Below are 19678 nucleotides of genomic sequence, written 5' to 3'. Positions count from 1 at the left end.
GTCGGTGGCCAGAAAAATTGCGGGACACTTTCGGCGTACAGGCACCACGTACAGAAGACTGGAGCACCACCAAAAACTACTGAACCTGCCCTGCCATCATCTGAAGCAAGAAGTGGTAACGAGGTGGAATTCAACCCTCTATATGCTTCAGAGGTTGGAGGAGCAGCAAAAGGCCATTCAAGCCTATACAATTGAGCACGATATAGGAGGTGGAATGCACCTGTCTCAAGCGCAGTGGAGAATGATTTCAACGTTGTGCAAGGTTCTGATGCCCTTTGAACTTGCCACACGTGAAGTCAGTTCAGACACTGCCAGCCTGAGTCAGGTCATTCCCCTCATCAGGCTTTTGCAGAAGAAGCTGGAGACATTGAAGGAGGAGCTAACACGGAGCGATTCCGCTAGGCATGTGGGACTTGTGGATGGAGCCCTTAATTCGCTTAACAAGGATTCACGGGTGGTCAATCTGTTGAAATCAGAGCACTACATTTTGGCCACCGTGCTTGATCCTAGATTTAAAGCCTACCTTGGATCTCTCTTTCCGGCAGACACAAGTCTGCTGGGGTTGAAAGACCTGCTGGTGAGAAAATTGTCAAGTCAAGCGGAACGCGACCTGTCAACATCTCCTCCTTCACATTCTCCCGCAACTGGGGGTGCGAGGAAAAGGCTCAGAATTCCGAGCCCACCCGCTGGCGGTGATGCAGGGCAGTCTGGAGCGACTGCTGATGCTGACATCTGGTCCGGACTGAAGGACCTGACAACGATTACGGACATGTCGTCTACTGTCACTGCATATGATTCTCTCCCCATTGAAAGAATGGTGGAGGATTATATGAGTGACCGCATCCAAGTAGGCACGTCACACAGTCCGTACTTATACTGGCAGGAAAAAGAGGCAATTTGGAGGCCCTTGCACAAACTGGCTTTATTCTACCTAATTTGCCCTCCCACAAGTGTGTACTCCGAAAGAGTGTTTAGTGCCGCCGCTCACCTTGTCAGCAATCGGCGTACGAGGTTACATCCAGAAAATGTGGAGAAGATGATGTTCATTAAAATGAATTATAATCAATTCCTCCGCGGAGACATTGACCAGCAGCAATTGCCTCCACAAAGTACACAGGGAGCTGAGATGGTGGATTCCAGTGGGGACGAATTGATAATCTGTGAGGAGGGGGATGTACATGGTGATATATCGGAGGATGATGATGAGGTGGACATCTTGCCTCTGTAGAGCCAGTTTGTGCAAGGAGAGATTAATTGCTTCTTTTTTGGGGGGGGTCCAAACCAACCCGTCATATCAGTCACAGTCGTGTGGCAGACCCTGTCACTGAAATGATGGGTTGGTTAAAGTGTGCATGTCCTGTTTATACAACATAAGGGTGGGTGGGAGGGCCCAAGGACAATTCCATCTTGCACCTCTTTTTTCTTTTATTTTTCTTTGCGTCATGTGCTGTTTGGGGAGGGTTTTTTGGAAGGGCCATCCTGCGTGACACTGCAGTGCCACTCCTAGATGGGCCCGGTGTTTGTGTCGGCCACTAGGGTCGCTTATCTTACTCACACAGTCAGCTACCTCATTGCGCCTCTTTTTTTCTTTGCGTCATGTGCTGTTTGGGGAGGGTTTTTTGGAAGGGCCATCCTGCGTGACACTGCAGTGCCACTCCTAGATGGGCCCGGTGTTTGTGTCGGCCACTAGGGTCGCTTATCTTACTCACACAGTCAGCTACCTCATTGCGCCTCTTTTTTTCTTTGCGTCATGTGCTGTTTGGGGAGGGTTTTTTGGAAGGGCCATCCTGCGTGACACTGCAGTGCCACTCCTAGATGGGCCCGGTGTTTGTGTCGGCCACTAGGGTCGCTTATCTTACTCACACAGTCAGCTACCTCATTGCGCCTCTTTTTTTCTTTGCGTCATGTGCTTTTTGGGTAGGGTTTTTTGGAAGGGCCATCCTGCGTGACACTGCAGTGACACTCCTAGATGGGCCCGGTGTTTGTGTCGGCCACTAGGGTCGCTTATCTTACTCACACAATCAGCTACCTCATTGCGCCTCTTTTTTTCTTTGCGTCATGTGCTGTTTGGGGAGTGTTTTTTGGAAGGGCCATCCTGCGTGACACTGCAGTGCCACTCCTAGATGGGCCCGGTGTTTGTGTCGGCCACTAGGGTCGCTTATCTTACTCACACAGTCAGCTACCTCATTGCGCCTCTTTTTTTCTTTGCGTCATGTGCTGTTTGGGGAGGGTTTTTTGGAAGGGCCATCCTGCGTGACACTGCAGTGCCACTCCTAGATGGGCCCGGTGTTTGTGTCGGCCACTAGGGTCGCTTATCTTACTCACACAGTCAGCTACCTCATTGCGCCTCTTTTTTTCTTTGCGTCATGTGCTGTTTGGGGAGGGTTTTTTGGAAGGGCCATCCTGCGTGACACTGCAGTGCCACTCCTAGATGGGCCCGGTGTTTGTGTCGGCCACTAGGGTCGCTTATCTTACTCACACAGCGACCTCGGTGCAAATTTTAGGACTAAAAATAATATTGTGAGGTGTGAGGTATTCAGAATAGACTGAAAATGAGTGTAAACTATGGTTTTTGAGGTTAATAATACTTTGGGATCAAAATGACCCCCAAATTCTATGATTTAAGCTGTTTTTTAGGGTTTTTTGAAAAAAACACCCGAATCCAAAACACACCCGAATCCGACAAAAAAAATTCGGTGAGGTGTTGCCAAAACGCGGTCGAACCCAAAACACGGCCGCGGAACCGAACCCAAAACCAAAACACAAAACCCGAAAAATTTCCGGCGCTCATCTCTAGTCTGAAGTGATCGCAAGCGCTGAGTAGGTTTTGAGCTTCTCTGAAACTGCACAAAAAAACTTTGTAGCCGCTCTGCGATACATTCGTTCGCACTTCTGCTAAGCTAAAATACACTCCCAGTGGGTGACGGCATAGCGTTTGCACGGCTGCTAAAAACTGCTAGCGAGCGAACAACTCGGAATGACCCCCTATATGCAGCCACAATCACTGATCTTGTAGTGCAGGAACCCTGGATCACAGCTGAGCCCATATTTCGCTCTGTATTCATTTCATATAATTGCTAGTGTCATCAGGATGTATGTACTAAGAGCATTAAAAATATAAATAAATTTCACTGTGTGACTGATGAGGCATTCTCCTATGTAGTGCACCAACTCTTCAAAACTCATTACTCTCACTCTATTCAATTCTCTTTGTTTTTGGCTTCCACTTAGGATATACCATGGCTCAGACAGAATCGACCAAGATCACATCCACTAACAGAGAAGAACTACTTGAATACATTAATGTACAGTCTTGATTTCTCAGTTTTACCTTTGCTGCTGTTACTAGAGTTATTTCTTACTCTTCTTTCCAAAATTCCAACCTCATAAATATTCCAAAATTGGGCTCTCAGTGGCATTTATTAAAACTGGCAATTAAAAAAAAGGTGTTACAGGTTAAGTATCCCTTATCAAAAATGCTTAGGACCAGAAGTACTTTGGATATCGTATTTTTCCGTATTTTGGAATAATTGCATACCATAATGAGATATTATGGCGATGGGACCTAAATCTAAGCACAGAATGCATTTATGTTTTATATACACCTTATACACACAGCCTGAAGGAATTTTAGCCAATATTTTTAATAACTTTGTGCATTAAACAAAGTGTGTGTACAATCACACTATTCATTTATGTTTCATATATACATTATACACACAGCCTGAAGGTCATTTAATACAATATTTTTTATAACTTTGTGTATTAAACAAAGTTTGTGTACATTGAGTTATCAGAAAACAAAGGTTTCACTATCTAACTCTCACTCAAAAAATTCCATATTTCGGAATATTAGGTATTTCGGAATATTTGGATATGGGATACTCAACCTGTACCAATATGCACATCTGCCAACCATACCAATTTCAGAGGTCAACCCCTACTTGAGGTCTCTATCCAGTTTTCACAACCAGGTCTAGCCACATCATGACTTGGACACGCCAGATGCATTGAGTTCATACCAGATGCCCGGAGGCAAAATAGATGGTGGTGCCCCCCACCCGTGCTTTCAACGCGATCACCTCAGTAGCACCCACATTGTCTCTTTATTAGCCAGGCAGGCGTCCATCTGACCAAATCTGCCAGGGTAACCTGACCAGTGTGTGTGTGTGGGGGAAGGGGGCATTCCCTAAACGTGCCCATCAGTCTGCAGCTCTTACACAAGCACTCATATCTGTAAAGTAGCTAATACATGAGTCATTCCTCCTGCACTTATTCACCATTTACCAGCCTAAATGGAGATGGTAGGGGTGCCCCCTTCTGTACTGGCACTTGAAGGCGACTGACTCCATGGTCTCTGGTACTTCTGCCACTGCCCCTGTCCCAATCTGTACACCTCCAATGTAGGCAGGTATGCAATAGCTTGTCAGAGATGTACACTACTTTCATTTTTTAAGCTATTGTACATTATGCAAATACAAATTATGGCTACTCTGTGCACCAGTTTTTCTAAATCCCCCATGTAATAAAAGACATTCATATTCTGAAGAGAAAAATCATACAAAGAGGAAACACTCTTTTGTTTGAATTTATAACTGGGTCTGTAAACAGTATGGGGGAGATTTATCAAAGCTTGGAGAGAGAGAGAAAGTGGAGAGAGACAAAGTACCAACCAAACTACTTGCCAACTCTTCCTGAATGTTAGGGAGACTCCCTGAAATAGCAGCAATCGCCCTGACTCCCTGAAGAGCCTAGCAATTGCACCTTACCCACATTATGTAGCTGTTATGTACATGGAAAAAAAAATAATCAGAGCTTTATACATTGAGATGGGATCATCAGTGCCATGCCCTGCATTGGTTTTAAGGCACAATGATCCCTGTGGCTACATGCATTATCAAATAGGGTTTCTCATAGCCACTTATATGGAACCAAATGTGAGTGGAACTCAATACATGAACAAGTCCTGAAAAGTGTCAGTGTCTTTTCATCAATTAGATCTTACTGTACTTACAACAATGAACAGACGGACAAGTACACTTCCACTTTAACATTGTGCTCAAAGGTGTTGCTTTTACAAACTCCCTGAAATGCTTTTTCAAAAGTAAGCAAGTATGCCAACCAATCAGCTGCTAACTGTCATTTTTCAAACACGGACCGTAATATGACAGTTAGAAGCTGATTGTATAGTTCTTTATCTCTCTCTAAACTTTGATAAATCACCCCCCATGTTTTTAACTATTAATATTTAGTACATGCTTCACAAAAAAATACAGAAACAAAATGAATGCTCTGTTGAAATCATATACAATATAAATATATGGTATAAAATCACTTAACATAAATCAGGATAATGTCTTACATTTACAGTATACACAGTACCATAATTCGACCTTTTATCTCTTACTTCCAGTAAATTGTCTTTAAATGTCTGTGGTCAATCTTTATAAACACTGACGGTAGCAATAGAGTCTACAATTATATTAGCAAAGGAGTCCATAATTTTTAGTTAAAGGAATAAACTTTGTAAAGTAGATACTGTAGATTGATGGACCCCTGCATGGTTAGAATAATGGTGGAGGAAGTATAAAGCTAATTTTACCCCTTTAATCTACATCTGAGATTGTTGAAACCTCCCTGCTCGCAATTGATTACATATACACCATAGTATCAGTTACTGAGTGACCCCATACACATTACTCCTTTCAGTTTCTACCTCCTTCTACCAGCTTTCATTTTCCTGTCTTTCCCATTGTCTACTCTCTGTACAATTCTTCTGGTTTTCGCTCACAGAACTTGCAGAGTGAAATAACGGAAATAGTGTCAGAAATAGACGATTTTGAGCGCCTGCAGATAAGGTGAGGAAATCTTACTGTGTGACCTGAGTGTAAGCGATGGGGTATGTAATGATTATAGTAATGTATAGTAACACCTGTTTGCGTTACCTTGTAGCCGTAAAATAGAGAAGGAGAATGAATTGCTCAGTGCTAACAGGAAGTTTAACATGGACCCAGAGAAGGTGAGTGAAAAGCAACTGGAAATGATTGCAGCCTATATTATGGCATGTTACTAATATCCAATTGTAAAAATGCAAGTGAATATGCTGGCAGTATATATATGTAAATGTTAATCAAGGAGGCAGCCAAATCGGCTCAATAGGGGGAGGGGCATCGGTGTGTGGGTAGGCAGTGCTGGAGAGTGGAGGCGAGATCGTGTCATCACGGCGCTGCCTCCTGCTTTAAATTGCCCAAATTACAGGCATTGTAAGGCGGGGCTACAATCAAGCGATTTGACGCAAATCACACCATCACCCCACCCCCTTTCCATCAGCGTGCAGCAGTGTGGGAAAGCGGAGGGATGGTGTAAATGGATGCGGGGGTTTGTGGGCGACTAACCCCTCTCTGCAAGGCTTGTCTTCTTTCCCGGGTACGGAGGACAGGACTGTCACATGATTTTTGGGAGCCTCCCAGCCATTCTGGGAGAGTAGGCAAGTATGATGTGAATAATGTTAATAAATATAGTGTAGGAATATTTATTATAATAAGTAATGGTATCATTGCATATAATAAATGCTAGGAAGATATCCGGTTCATGAGTCTTCTATAGGTAGACTTACCATTCTATCCCTTTAAACTGGGACACACATGAATTACACAGGTTCTGTGGCTGTTTGAAACCAGGTGAAATTTAGGCTTGAGCTCAGCCAGCCATAGAACCTGTGTAATTCATGAGTGTCCCGGTTTAAAGGGACAGTATGGTAAGCCTATCTACTGCATAGTCCTTTTATTGTAATAATAAACAGTTTCACATTTATGATACAATACATGATGCACGGGCAGGACTTCCACCACAGGCACTTTACCAGCACAGGGCTAGTGAGTGTGGTCTGCTGAATGAGTAACATTAAGAAAGGATGTGGTGAACACACTTTAATATAGACAAGTATTATACAAACATCATTTTATTTATTTATTAACAGTTTCTTATATAGTGCAGCAAATTCCGTTGCACTTTCTAACTGGACACAATGATAAGACAAAACTGGGTAATAACAAACAGCCATAGAGGTAGGAAGGCCCTGCTCGCAAACTTACAATCTATGGTTGTAACATGGGGGGGGGTCATTCAGATCTGATCGCTGGGCTGCTAATTTTGCTGTCCTGTATTCAGATAGTCGCCGCCTACTGGAGGAGTGTGTACGCCGAGCTGCTGAAATTCACTTTGTGCAGTCTCTGTGCAGCGCAGGACTTATTCCTCCAGTGCAATAGAATCAGGCTGATCAGGCCGGAGCTGACGTCACACACCCTCCCTGAAAACGCTTGGGCACGCCCACTCCCAGTAAACGGTCAGTTACCACCCACAAAGGGCTTCCTCCTGTCAATCACCTTGTGAACATCCATGCGATTAGAATTTTAGCACCATCCTGTTGCTGGCCAGCGATGCCCTTTGTTGTTGTCCAACGCGCATGCGCATTGCGGGGCATACGCATGCGCAGTTAGTACCTGATCGCCCGCTATGCGAAAACGCACAGCATCAATCAGATCTGAATGACCCCCATGATTACTAATGCTGGGTGCACACCTGCAGATAAATCCTGCACATTCATTAAATGCTCTGACCTGACAGAGTGATTATGGAATCGGTCTGCACCCATGCAATGTGTATATTATTTTGTGCTATCAGGAGGTTTGTAATGAGATAGTATGTGCAGCACATCAGATCCAGACCTCCCGATCTGACCATTGCAGGAGCGCTTGAAACAGTTTAGCGGCTATCACCCCTGCAGACACATTATACAATTATCGGGCCAATCATACAATTATCGTCTGATTGGCCTAATAATTTTTTTGTGTGTACTCGGCTTTTACTCAAAGTGGGAAAATGCGCCTACACTTTTATATAGAGCAGGATGGGACTGATAGAATCCTTATATAGTCACAGGCAGTGTTGGCTCCCTCCTGATGGTGGTAAGGGTGCTGCTGCTACCCATGCATGCCTGGAGAGGAGAGAGAAGGAGAGGAGACAGTCAGCCCATCAGCTGGGTCCCGGCACCTGCGCAAATGGATCCGTCAGGTACCGGGACGGAGCGGTTCTTGGTGCGGGCAAGCAGGGCTATTGCCCAGGGCGTTGTGGTCTAATGGTGCTGCTGCAGTCACCCCGCCGGTGCCCCGCTTGCTATCGCCCACCGCCATGTTTTTTGCCAGCATATCGCAGTCAGCGCTGACCCTCCCACTTTCCCAGAATGGCATGCAGTGCACGTCTACATCTGACTTCTTCTCGCACCACACAGCATTCTGGGAGCAGCCGCTGCAGTCCTGGATGGACCAGCAGCACCACATCTCAGTCTGGGTGTTGGCAGCTTAATTTACCGCCCAACTTAAGGTATATATAACCACTTCAGCGATAACACGCTTACTTTTTTCCCCATTAAGCAATTTGTGTTTTCTATGGGCTGGCCAATAGCCCTATACATTTTCAACTGAAAAAATAATAATAATTTAGTGCAGTAATTATTTATTTCAATGTCTGTGTGCGTGGCATAATGCATAATGGGCATTACGGTGTGTGGAATAATGTGTAAGGGGCATTGCTATAAGGAGGAAAAATTACAAATAATGTGAAGGTCATGAATCAGGTTTTTTTTCCTGTGTTTTTGTTTTTCCTGTGTTGTATAAGGGACTCTACCTGGTGAATGTGTATAAGGGACTCTGCTCTACTGTGGTGTAATGTGTGTAAGGGGCTCTAACATGGTCTAATGTGTATAAGGGGTACTACTGTGTGATGTAATGTGACTGACAGACACTACTGTGCGGTGTAATGTGAATTGGTACTATTCTGTGGCCACGCCTCTTCCCCATGAAGCCACACCACTATTTTTGCTGCACGTCTTGGGCCCGCACTAATCCTGTTTTGAATGGGGGGGTTGCCAAAGTAAACTTTCACCCTGGGCGCCACAAGGTCTAGAACCGACCCTGGCTGGGACCAATGCACCAGCGCATGTGCACCTGCGGTGGCTGGACTGAGCAAGCACACTCCCCCGGCTTCTATGGACTGAACTGGTAGCATCCCATAGAAGCCGGCTAGGGTTGACGAGGCAGGGAAGCCAGATCTCTGCTAATCAAAGCAAGGTCTGGCAGTCCCAAAAGGAGGAAACACCTCCCAATGTGACTGCCTGCAGTGTCTGTGACTGACTGGTAGGACTTTCAATAGGAAGTCACTGGCAGCTATAGTGAAGCCAGGATCGGTATGGGATCCTGGCGTACGGGATGCCGAATGTCACTATACCGACATCGGTATCCCAGGCGCCAGAATACTGTCGGCAGGGCGAGCGCATTGAGGCCCCTTTCAGGCTCACTGCGCTTACCACGATGCAGGCATGGTGGCTCGCTTTCCTCGCCACAGGTTATATTCTCCCACTAAGGGAGTTGTGGACACCCATAGAGAGAGAATCAGCTACCTTGGTGGTATTTCGGTGGTGGACTAGTACCCCTATTGGGATTACGTTGCCAGTATTGCAACCACTGGGATCCCGATGGGCGGTATTTTAACCACATACCGTGAAGCCAGTGTAGTCTCATGGACTGTATCTGGCTTCACTGACACTGAGCTGGGTGGTGGATGTTAGCTGGGGGGACTGCAGTTCTGCAGCCCAAATGTAAAATCCACCACTGGTCACAGGGTTTAATTCAGAGGTGCATGTTATGCCGATGTTTGCGCAGTTTTCCTATGTTTTTGTACTGCACATGTGTCTGGGTCCCAGTGTGAATTTGGATGCAGATAACTGGTATTTCAGTCAGTGTTACAGGTGGTTGCTACGACTGTGTCCATTCTGATGGACATTCTAAGCACCCGTAGGGTTAGTCTAATATCCAATTGTGAGATGTGTTGCCAATGGTGCCGATAGTGCTAATTTTTATGCATATCAGCAGATAAGAGACACTGCCGCTCTGTACAAAATTATCGGCTGCAGAAGAAAGCATAAATTTGCAGTGCACGGCATACAAAGACGCCGTCACGCCGGGATTAGCGCCACCTCTGAATCAGAAAATAAAAATAAAAAAAATAAATAAAAAATATTCCACCAAGTTTATATGTTCACTTCCTTCCTACAAACCTTCCCTCTCACCCCTTGTTACTTATTGTATGTCCAACTGGGGAAAGACTGAATCCAGAAATTGGGATATTAGTACAAGGGAAAGTTGTGGTACCTTTAAAAACATGTGGCGAGTACGTTCACGTTCATAAACAACGAATCAATAAATGAGCGTCATAAAATGTTTAAAATTGTTTTATTGACATATTTAAAAACATCCCCAACCTATCTTTCTTACATATGTCTCTGAAACTTTTTTTGAACCACGGAACCTTACATTTTTCACGGCACCAATAGGCCAAACGTTTATTACAGAGAATTCAGAAAAAATATCTGAAATTAATTACATTGTGTTTACATGTCATCCTCAGGTTCCGTTATGAGGTGAGGGGCCGGATTAATTTCTGTTTGTCCACTAATTTTATGATTAGAAGCCATAAGCACTGGTTTTGTCTATTATATTGACTGTAAATCATATGAACTGGTCCTGGACCACCAACCCAGGTCAACCCTTCAAGTGCCTAGTTTTGGAACCACTTGTCTAGTCTGTGCACTTTTTATTATTACCGTATATACTCGAGTATAAGCCGAGTTTTTCAGCACATTTTTTGTGCTGAAAAAGCTCCCCCTCGGCTTATACTCGAGTGATGCTCCCGGGAGTCATGTGCAGGAGCAGAGCGCAGGGAGAAGCCATTTGAGGAGGAGGAGGAGGAGGGAGGGAGGGGGACTCGGGAGCCGCAGCAGCGCACTGTAATTGGTGCATCCACCAGTGACGCTGCTGCAGCCATCCTTCTCCCTCTCCATGCTCGCTAAAGCACCGCCGCGCTGACCGCCTCCTCAGCCGCCCGCCTCCTCAGCCGCTGCGTTCCGTCCCAAGGCCGGCCACCGCTGCCCGCACCGCCTGCCGCTGCCTGTACTCCCGTGCCCCGTCATCATTGATGGTGAGTAGAGACGGGCTACGGGCTGGAGCGCGGGTGTGTCAGTGGGGGGGGGGGGTTGTCGTGGGGTAGTTGGGGGCTGGGCATATCTGGCACTATGAGGGCATACGGTATCTGGCACTGTGGGGGCATATGTAGCACTGTGGGGGCATATCTGGCAGTATGAGGGCATATGTGGCACTGTGGGGGATTATCTGGCAGTATGAGGGCATATGTGGCACTGTGGGGGATTATCTGGCAGTATGAGGGCATATGTGGCACTGTGGGGGATTATCTGACAGTATGAGGGCATATGCGGCACTGTGGGGGCATATCTGGCACTATGAAGGCATATCTGGCACTGTGGGGGATTATCTGGCAGTATGAGGGCATATCTGGCACTGTGGGGGCATATCTGACACTGTGGGGGATTATCTGGCAGTATGAGGGCATATGTGGCACTGTGGGGGAATATGTGTATCTGGCAATGTGGGGGCATATCTGGCACTATGAGGGCAAATATCTAGCACCATGGGGGCATATTTAGCACTGTGGGGGTATATCTGGCACTGGGGGGCATATCTGGCCGTATGAGGGCTGTGTACGGCTAGAGCTGCATTTCCCACCCTAGGCTTATACTCGAGTCAATAAGTTTTCCCAGTTTTTTTGGGGAAAAGTAGGTGCCTCGGCTTATATTCGGGTCGACTTATACTCGAGTATATACGGTAACTACTTTCTGGTTGCCTAATCTGTGTTATTTACTGATTATACATTTCAGGGCATTCAACTGCTGATCAACAAGAAGTTTCTGGAAAGGGATCCAGAACAAATTGCTAGCTTCCTATATCAAGGTGCAGGTCTCAGCAAGGCTGCCATAGGGGAGTACCTGGGACAAAGGTTAGAACCCATACACAAAATCTTTTATGGCATATTTAAAATGCAAGGAAACCATTAACACTGTACAAAATGGAACGTAATCATACTGTCTTTAATCAAACAACACTTGCTTATTTGTTATTATATTTGTTGCGTCCTTCTAATGCTCCTGAAATCAGTGATAAAGCTAAGATACAGTATGTCATTGTACAAAGTGTAGCACAATGCATTGCTATCATTTTGCTTTAGAACGGACTTTCTTTACTACATATGTAGTCACATTAGCTCTAAAACTATGATATGCCTCTGCTGTGAAACTACAAGACCCAGCATACACACCCTGCAGCAGTTGCTTTTCCACAACAGCTTGAGAACCACAAATGGCCTAAACTTCTGGAACATCAAATGTGATTCTGTCTAATGTAACTTTGTGTTTAAAGCAGAAATAAATGTCTTTATTCAGTCATTCTCAGTGGCAAACGCAGGATTTCAAGAGGGGGGGTTTCCAAATGCAGTCCACAGTCTCCCACTGTACTGAACATTGGAGCAAGTGCGGGAGTTTGGGAAAGCAGTAGAAGAACCTAGTAACGACCCTGGACGTTAATGTACATGTTGGTCTTTTTATACACTGGATACTGTATGGAATACAGTATTACTATGTAACACTATAGATGGTCTATAGTATAGGTTGTATCAAACACTGAAATAATATAAATAAGTCGTAAGGAAAATGTTAAACATACCATAATAAATAAATACACAAACATATTAGAACAAATACTGCACTTTCTAAGCACACATTCTCCCTCCTCGTGGTAAGGCTTCTGTCTCTTCTTCCTGGCAGCTACTCCCTTGTCCAGTGCACTGATTTAGGACTCAGCAAGCTATCAGTACACACATCATTCTATTGTAATTTGAGTCACTTGCCAAGAGTAGGGGGGTTTCTGGGCAACTGGAACCCCCCTGCATTTGCCTATGATTCTGTGTCCATGGCAAAACCACCTATTAGCACCCCTATCCACCACCTGCCCAGGCATACTCCAGTAGTAATATGCCACGCAATAGAACTAATATGCCTATTTTTAGCTACAATTACCGATACCCAGCTCTCCTGAGGATTGATACCCAGCTCCCCTGAGGACTGATATTCAGCTCCCTTGTGGATACTGCGTAGGCAAATGCGTGGGGAGAAGGAGGAAGGGTGGGGTGGGTTTCCAGTTGCCTGTAAACCCATCTTCCCCACAGTCTGGTCAGTACATGCAGTATAAATAGTGGAATGGAGTGCGATTAGAATCTGATAAGTGGCTTACTGTGATCATTGGGTCTTCAAATGTCTGAAGTACTGTATTACATATACTACACTGTGTTTGTGGCAGACTATAGATTGTTACATGCTAATTATCCATACTTCATGGGCTGGTGACAATCAACCTTTTGAAAACAAACCCACCAGAAATCCTGCATTTGTCCCTTATTGCCTCAATATTTTGCACATGTCAACTTGTGCATGTACAGATGGGTCCTCCGTTATCTTGGCTGACAGATGTTAGTCCCGATCAGGCATACGCAGCATGCCTGGGCGCAAGGAGGCGTGCCTAGTCGAAGGGAGGGGCACAGAGCATTTGGCGTTACCTTTGAGTGTAATACCTAAGATCATCCACCAGATGACGCTTCTTAAAATCACCAATGTGCATGCGTGTGGTCTCCATTAAAATACAATACTGAACTACAGCGTAAGAACTACTTTACTGGTGCGTCTCATTACGCTACATTATGCTACAGTATGTCATACAGTATATAGCAGTATATACAGTACAGATGCAAATAGTACAGCATATACAGATGCAAACGAACGTGTTACAGATACAGTATGGCCTATTGATGTTAGGGATATGTAAGCGTCCAAATCCCGTAGTATTAAGGGGAGAGATAAAATCTCCTCCCTAAGTTACTGGATGGCAAATCACTGTGTGTATAGTTTATACAGACACAAATGAACATGTTAAAACACTTGTGTATGCAGATGCAACTAATGTGTGAAAGGAATAATGTAGCTCATTGACTTTACAGTATGTACAGTGCTCTAAATGAGCGTCCGAATTCCCTAACGGCATAAATGAACACCAATGGGAAGTAATCACTCTTTGCAGTGCATTTACACATGAACTTGTGAATCTTCCATACAGTGTTGTGGGCTAGCAATGAAGGCTCCCGCCTCCCATGCTGAGAGTCCCGGGCTCGATTCCCAAAGTTTAAGGGACTAGGATGCTCATACTGTATTTCAAAAGCACAGTATTTTCCACTGCCTCCCCCTACCCCCATCGCCCTTCCCCCCTGGGAGCCTGCACAGTTCATGCAGTAGACAGGTCAGGTTACAAGACTTGAGCAACAGTATACTGTGTATGAAAATCACATAGAGAACTGCAGTCGCATTGATACTGTAGATATGTAAATGGTACAGTAGCAGTGATCCCTTCTCATTAAGTGCAACACAGATTCTCACAACACAGATTCTCTAACGCCGACAATCTACAGTACTGTGTTGCTCGAACAGTTAGTTGCGTCAGAATACACTAATATATATTTACTGGTATGTCTACAGGTGCTCATTACCGCTGTGTATTTTAGATAGCAGCAGTCACAAACAAAAACAAACTGCTGCTATAAAGCGCCTAAGTACAAAGGAAATGTAATATACTCTAATTCCCCTGTGCGCTGCCGTAAGGAACTGTGTATATGCCTTTTATGCAAAGCAAGAAACAGAAAAAGGCAAACAGGATGCGCTCATGGGAGTGAGAGTAAATAATAAAGGAGAGCTGATGTAATTATCACTTTAAATAGTTTATTAATATTTAATTCATCAGTTAGAAATCCTAAATGGATGATAATAAAATATATACAATTAAAATTAAACAAATACACTGAGTCACTGTAAGGATAAAAGACAGTAATGTCCGTGCATGTAATATTTCTTAAATAGGGCCGTTACTAATACGGCTCAGCTGCTGTAATGAATGGAGGATAAATGTTCTTGCAGCTGAAACATATGTTGCCACTTTAGCTGTAATAGCAGATGGATCCTCCATTATCTTGGCTGTGTGAATTCCAACAATCAAACCATCAGAACAGGTAGCAATGGTGGTGGATTTTTACCTCTCCCGTGGACTGGCGTTACCGAGCGTCCTCAGGTGCAGTCCACTGTAGAGCCCACTGGCAGGGGAGAGGGAGATAAAGCTCGTCCACTGGAAGAGTCCTAAGGACTCCTCCTTTAATCACACTGAGTGCACTGTGAGGGTTTCGGACGGCTTACAGCTGCTATTAGCCGGCTCTCCCCTCCACTCGAGAATGGCGTGCTTTCATCTAAGAACGTCTCCCTGCTGAAAACTGTGATTCTTCCATTGCTACCTGTTCCGATGGTTTGATTGTTGGAATTCACACTGCAACCAGCGGACTTTCACTGTTATCTTTATACAGCACCCAGAGAGGAGCGTTCTTGGTGAGTCTCTAATCATCTATATACAGAAAGTATCTGTTTTGGGACACACTGTTGCTATTACAGCTAAAGTGGCAACATATCTTTCAGCTGCTAGAACATTTATCCTCCATTCATTACAGCAGCTGAGCCGTATTAGTGATGGCCCTATTTAAGAAATATAACGTGCACGGACATTACTGTCTTTTATCCTTACAGTGACTCAGTGTATTTGTTTAATTTTATTTGTATATTATTATCATCATCCATTTGGGATTTCTAACTGATGAATGAAATATTAATAAATTATTTAAAGTGATAATTACGTCAGTTCTCCTTTATTATCTACTCTCACTCCCATGAGTGCAGCCTCTTTTCCTTTTTCTGTATTTTAGATAGCGAATGAGTCGCTCCTGCAGATTTACCCGGATTTGTGTTAAACCTGTGTGCACCCTTCAATTGAATGTTTTACAATGGATTACACAGAAAAAAATTATAATAATAAAGTGAATGTCACGGGAACACAAAAAAAAAAGATTGGCACTTTGGGAATCAAACCTGGGACTCTCAGCATGAGAGGTGGAAGCCTTCATCGCTAGCCCACGACACTGCATGGACGATTCACAAGTTCATGTGTAAAAGTACTGCAAAGAGCGATTCCTTCCCATTGGTGTTGGTTTATGCCTTAGGGGACTCGGACGCTCATATTTCAAAAGCACTGTATTTAGTGCACTGTACATACTTTAAAGTCAATGAGCTGCATTATTCCTTTCACACATTAGTTGTGTCTGCATACACAATCTTTAGTTGTGTCTGCATAAACAAGTGTTTTAACATGTTCGTTTGTATCTGTATAAACTATTTTTTTTTAACTCCCTCCGTCTGACCATTGGTCACCATCTGTGTGTATAGTATGCAGTACAGGACTGTATGTTAACATTACAGTCATCACTGACCATTTTCCAGAGCTTGTAGATCAATCCGCCGCTATTCGATCTAAAGCACTGGATTAGTAGAGCATTAGCCACCCAGTGGTGGAGATGTGCATTGCATGCTGAGTATCTAGTGGTGCCTCAACGCGCCTGTCCGTGATTAAACTCAGCAACCTAAGCTATTGCCTAAGCGTGACTAAACCTCCGTCTAGGCGCAGAAAGAGCCAAGATAATGGAGGACCCATCTGTACAGTGGACCTGAAAACTCAGACTTGGACTTCCAAGTCCACTTAGGAGGGAAAATATATTAATAACAAAATGCTTAAAAAAAGCAATTGGGAAAAATTATAAAAAAAATTAATTATGTTGCATTAGCGGAAAATGCTTATTTTAATAATAAAATAGTTTTTCCTTTGCTAACCCCCTGCCATCCAGAGATGATGATAGCAATCAAAGAACAGGGATGGCAGAAATACCACCGCTGTTCATGTGAGATGGGTTTCTCAAGCTATGCATGAAGACACTACAGAAACCGCCAGTGGTGGCTAATGCCAGAGATTCTGAACCATTGAAATCTCGGGCCTTTGAGTTTTAGGTAAAAAAACATATCTCCAGCAAAACATATCTCCTGTGGGGCCTACAAGAAACATAGCTATAAGGGATCAACCAAAACATTAAACTTTAGAAAACCTAACTTTAATATGCTGAGGCAGGCACTAATTGACATTGACTGGGAAGTTTTTTTTCATGGTAAGTACACTTAAGAAATGTGGGATGCTTTAAAAGGGTTGCTTGATAGCAGTATTCACAAATTCATTCCCATGGACAATAAACCCAGGAGTACTAAGCACATTCCAATGTGGCTTAATAAGGAGGTCAAAAAATAGGCGTGCTTTCAAAGCATTTAAATCAATCGGAGGGGAGGAGTCATTCCAGTATTACAAGGAATGCAATAAAAGATGCAAAAAAGTAATAAGAGCAGCTAAAATTGTAAAGCCAATCCTAAAAAGTTTTATGAATACATAAACAGTAAAAGGTTAAAAAAGGAGAACGTAGGTCTATTAAAAGATGAACTGGGAGCCTTGATAAACGATGACAAAACAAAAGCGGATATACTGAACTATTTTTTTCCCATCAGTATTCACCAGGGAGGATCAGAAGGTAATAGTAGTGCATAATGCCAGTGAAAATAATAATTCTTGGCTAGATGCTTTTTTAAGTGAGGAAGTAGTCCTGGAGAGACTAAGCAACATAAAGATTCATAAATCACCTGGCCCAGATGGTTTTCACCCAAGGGTTATTATGGAGCTTAGGGCACAGCTAGCAAGACCCTTATACTTGATTTTCTATATTTCAGTCAGATCAGATATGGTACCGAGGGATTGGCGTATAGCTGAGGTAGTGCCATTATTTAAAAAGGGATCTAAAATCATCCTGGAAACTATAGACCAGTTAGTATAACCTCTATAGTGGGTAAAATATTGGAAGGAATTTTGAGGGATGGTATAGAGGATTATGTGCGGAATACTAAGTTTATTAGCAGGAGTCAGCATGGGTTTGTGAGGTACAGATCGTGTCTAACTAACTTAATTAGCTTCTACGAGGAAGTGAGCGATAATCTCGACCAGGGCAAAACAGTGGATGTGGTCTTTTTAGATTTAGTGGAGTCAATGGGATGTTCTCCAACTGGGCACCAGTAGTCAGCGAAATACCACAAGGGGCCGTACTTGGCCCACCACTGTTCAATATATTTATTAATGATCTAGGAATTGGCCTGGGAAGCACAATGTCAATCTTTGCAGATGATACTAAACTGTGTAAGGTAATTAATTCAGAAATCGATGTGGAGTCTCTACAGAATTACTTTCTTAAACTTGAAACCTGGGCGTCTAAATGGGGAATGAGGTTCAATATTGAAAAATGCAAAGTTATGCACTTTGGGATTAAAAACAAACTTGTATCCTACACACTTAATGGGGAAAATATAGGAGTAACAGTAGTGGAAAAAGATTTGGGGGTGCTCATAGATAATAAGCTTAATAACAGTAAACAATGTCAAAATGCAGCAAAGAAGGCAAGTAAAGTTCTTGCGTGCATAAAACGGGCTATTGAGACATGGGACGAGGATGTAATCCGCACCTGGAATATTGCGTTCAGTTTTGGGCATCATATTATAAAAAAAATATCGGGGAGCTCGAAAGAGTTCAAAGGCGCACTACTGAACTGATTAAAGGGTTAGAGACACTGGAGTATGAGGAAAGGCTTACTAGGTTAAATATGTATTCCCTTGAAAAGAGGAGACTAAGAGGAGACATTATTAATACCTTCAAATATGTAAAGGGTCAATACAAAGAGTTAGCAGGGGATTTGTTTATTAATAGAATTCTGTGTAGGACACATGTGGGCCCTCACTGAGGCTAGAGGAGAAAAAATTACATACAAAACTTAGGAAAGGGTTCTTCGCCGTAAAGGCAATAAGAATTTGGAACTCCCTGCCGGAGAGATAATAATGGCGGACTCTTTAAATGCATTTAACCACTTAACTGACGATTTATTTTGCCGAAAACCGTTATGAAATTGTCTTTTATTTTAATGAGTGAATTAGGTGAAGAACATGACTTTAACCCTATCCCAAATGATTTTAGTTAAAAAAAAGGGGGGGATATTTTTTTAATAATAATAAAAAAAAAAAATAGTAATAAAAATTCCCCCCCAAACATCGAAACATCGATCGGGAACATTGCGACCATCGGAACATCGGGAACATCGCTGCTTTCATTTTGAAAGCTGGGACAGCCTGCAGGTTTACAGGGGAGGGTCTGGGGGTGGCTTGGGAGGGTTCATTTACACTCCCCAGCTGCTGCTATTGTCTGCAGCTGCTGGGGGGGGGGGGGGGGATCCTGCCGTGCTTACCAATCAGCAGTGATCAGCAGCACAGCAATCAGTGGGGGAGAGTGCAGGGAGGCAGAGGGACCTTCCGGTCACTCTGACAGCTGCAGCGGAGTTAATCTTCCCTGCCGCTGCTAACACGCTCTATCTGACTGATCGCATCCTGTGCAACCAGGTCAGATAGAGCACTTGCAGGCATGGTCACATCTGATGGTTAAAAACAGATTGGACAGTTTTCTAGCTGAAAAAAGTATCCAAGGCTATAGCATTTAATATATTGACATGGGGCCTAATTCAGACCTGATCGCTAGGCTGCGTTTTCGTACAGCCTGCGATCAGGTCTAAACTGTGCATGCGTATGCACAGCAATGCACAGGCACGTCGTACGGGTACAAAGCGGATCGCCGCTCAGCGATGGGTTTGTGCGAAGAATCCATTTGCACAGGCGTTCGCAAGGAGATTGACAGGGAGGGCGTTTGTGGGTGGCAACTGACCATTT

The 19678-nt window shown here is 43.9% G+C and overlaps 1 protein-coding gene across 5 annotated transcripts in view; it reads left to right on the top strand.

Annotated features, from left to right (window-relative positions):
- Nucleotides 1-19678, top strand: part of CYTH4 (cytohesin 4) — a 310041-nt gene that overhangs the window by 118284 nt on the left and 172079 nt on the right. For 2 of the 5 annotated variants that reach the window (XM_063940648.1, XM_063940649.1), the window contains exons 2-5: nt 3232-3305; nt 5794-5858; nt 5953-6019; nt 11789-11907. The exons of 1 other annotated variant lie outside the window; for it this stretch is intronic. In XM_063940648.1, the coding sequence (XP_063796718.1) occupies nt 3232-3305; nt 5794-5858; nt 5953-6019; nt 11789-11907 (325 nt within the window). Of the gene's footprint in view, nt 1-3231; nt 3306-5793; nt 5859-5952; nt 6020-10816; nt 11035-11788; nt 11908-19678 lie in introns of those variants that run through there. 2 more of the 5 variants (XM_063940650.1, XM_063940651.1) reach the window with 2 other exon arrangements.

Source organism: Pseudophryne corroboree, chromosome 9, assembly GCF_028390025.1.
Source record: "Pseudophryne corroboree isolate aPseCor3 chromosome 9, aPseCor3.hap2, whole genome shotgun sequence".
Classification (NCBI taxonomy): Eukaryota; Metazoa; Chordata; class Amphibia; order Anura; family Myobatrachidae; genus Pseudophryne; species Pseudophryne corroboree.
This window is presented reverse-complemented; position numbering and strand designations above follow the sequence as displayed.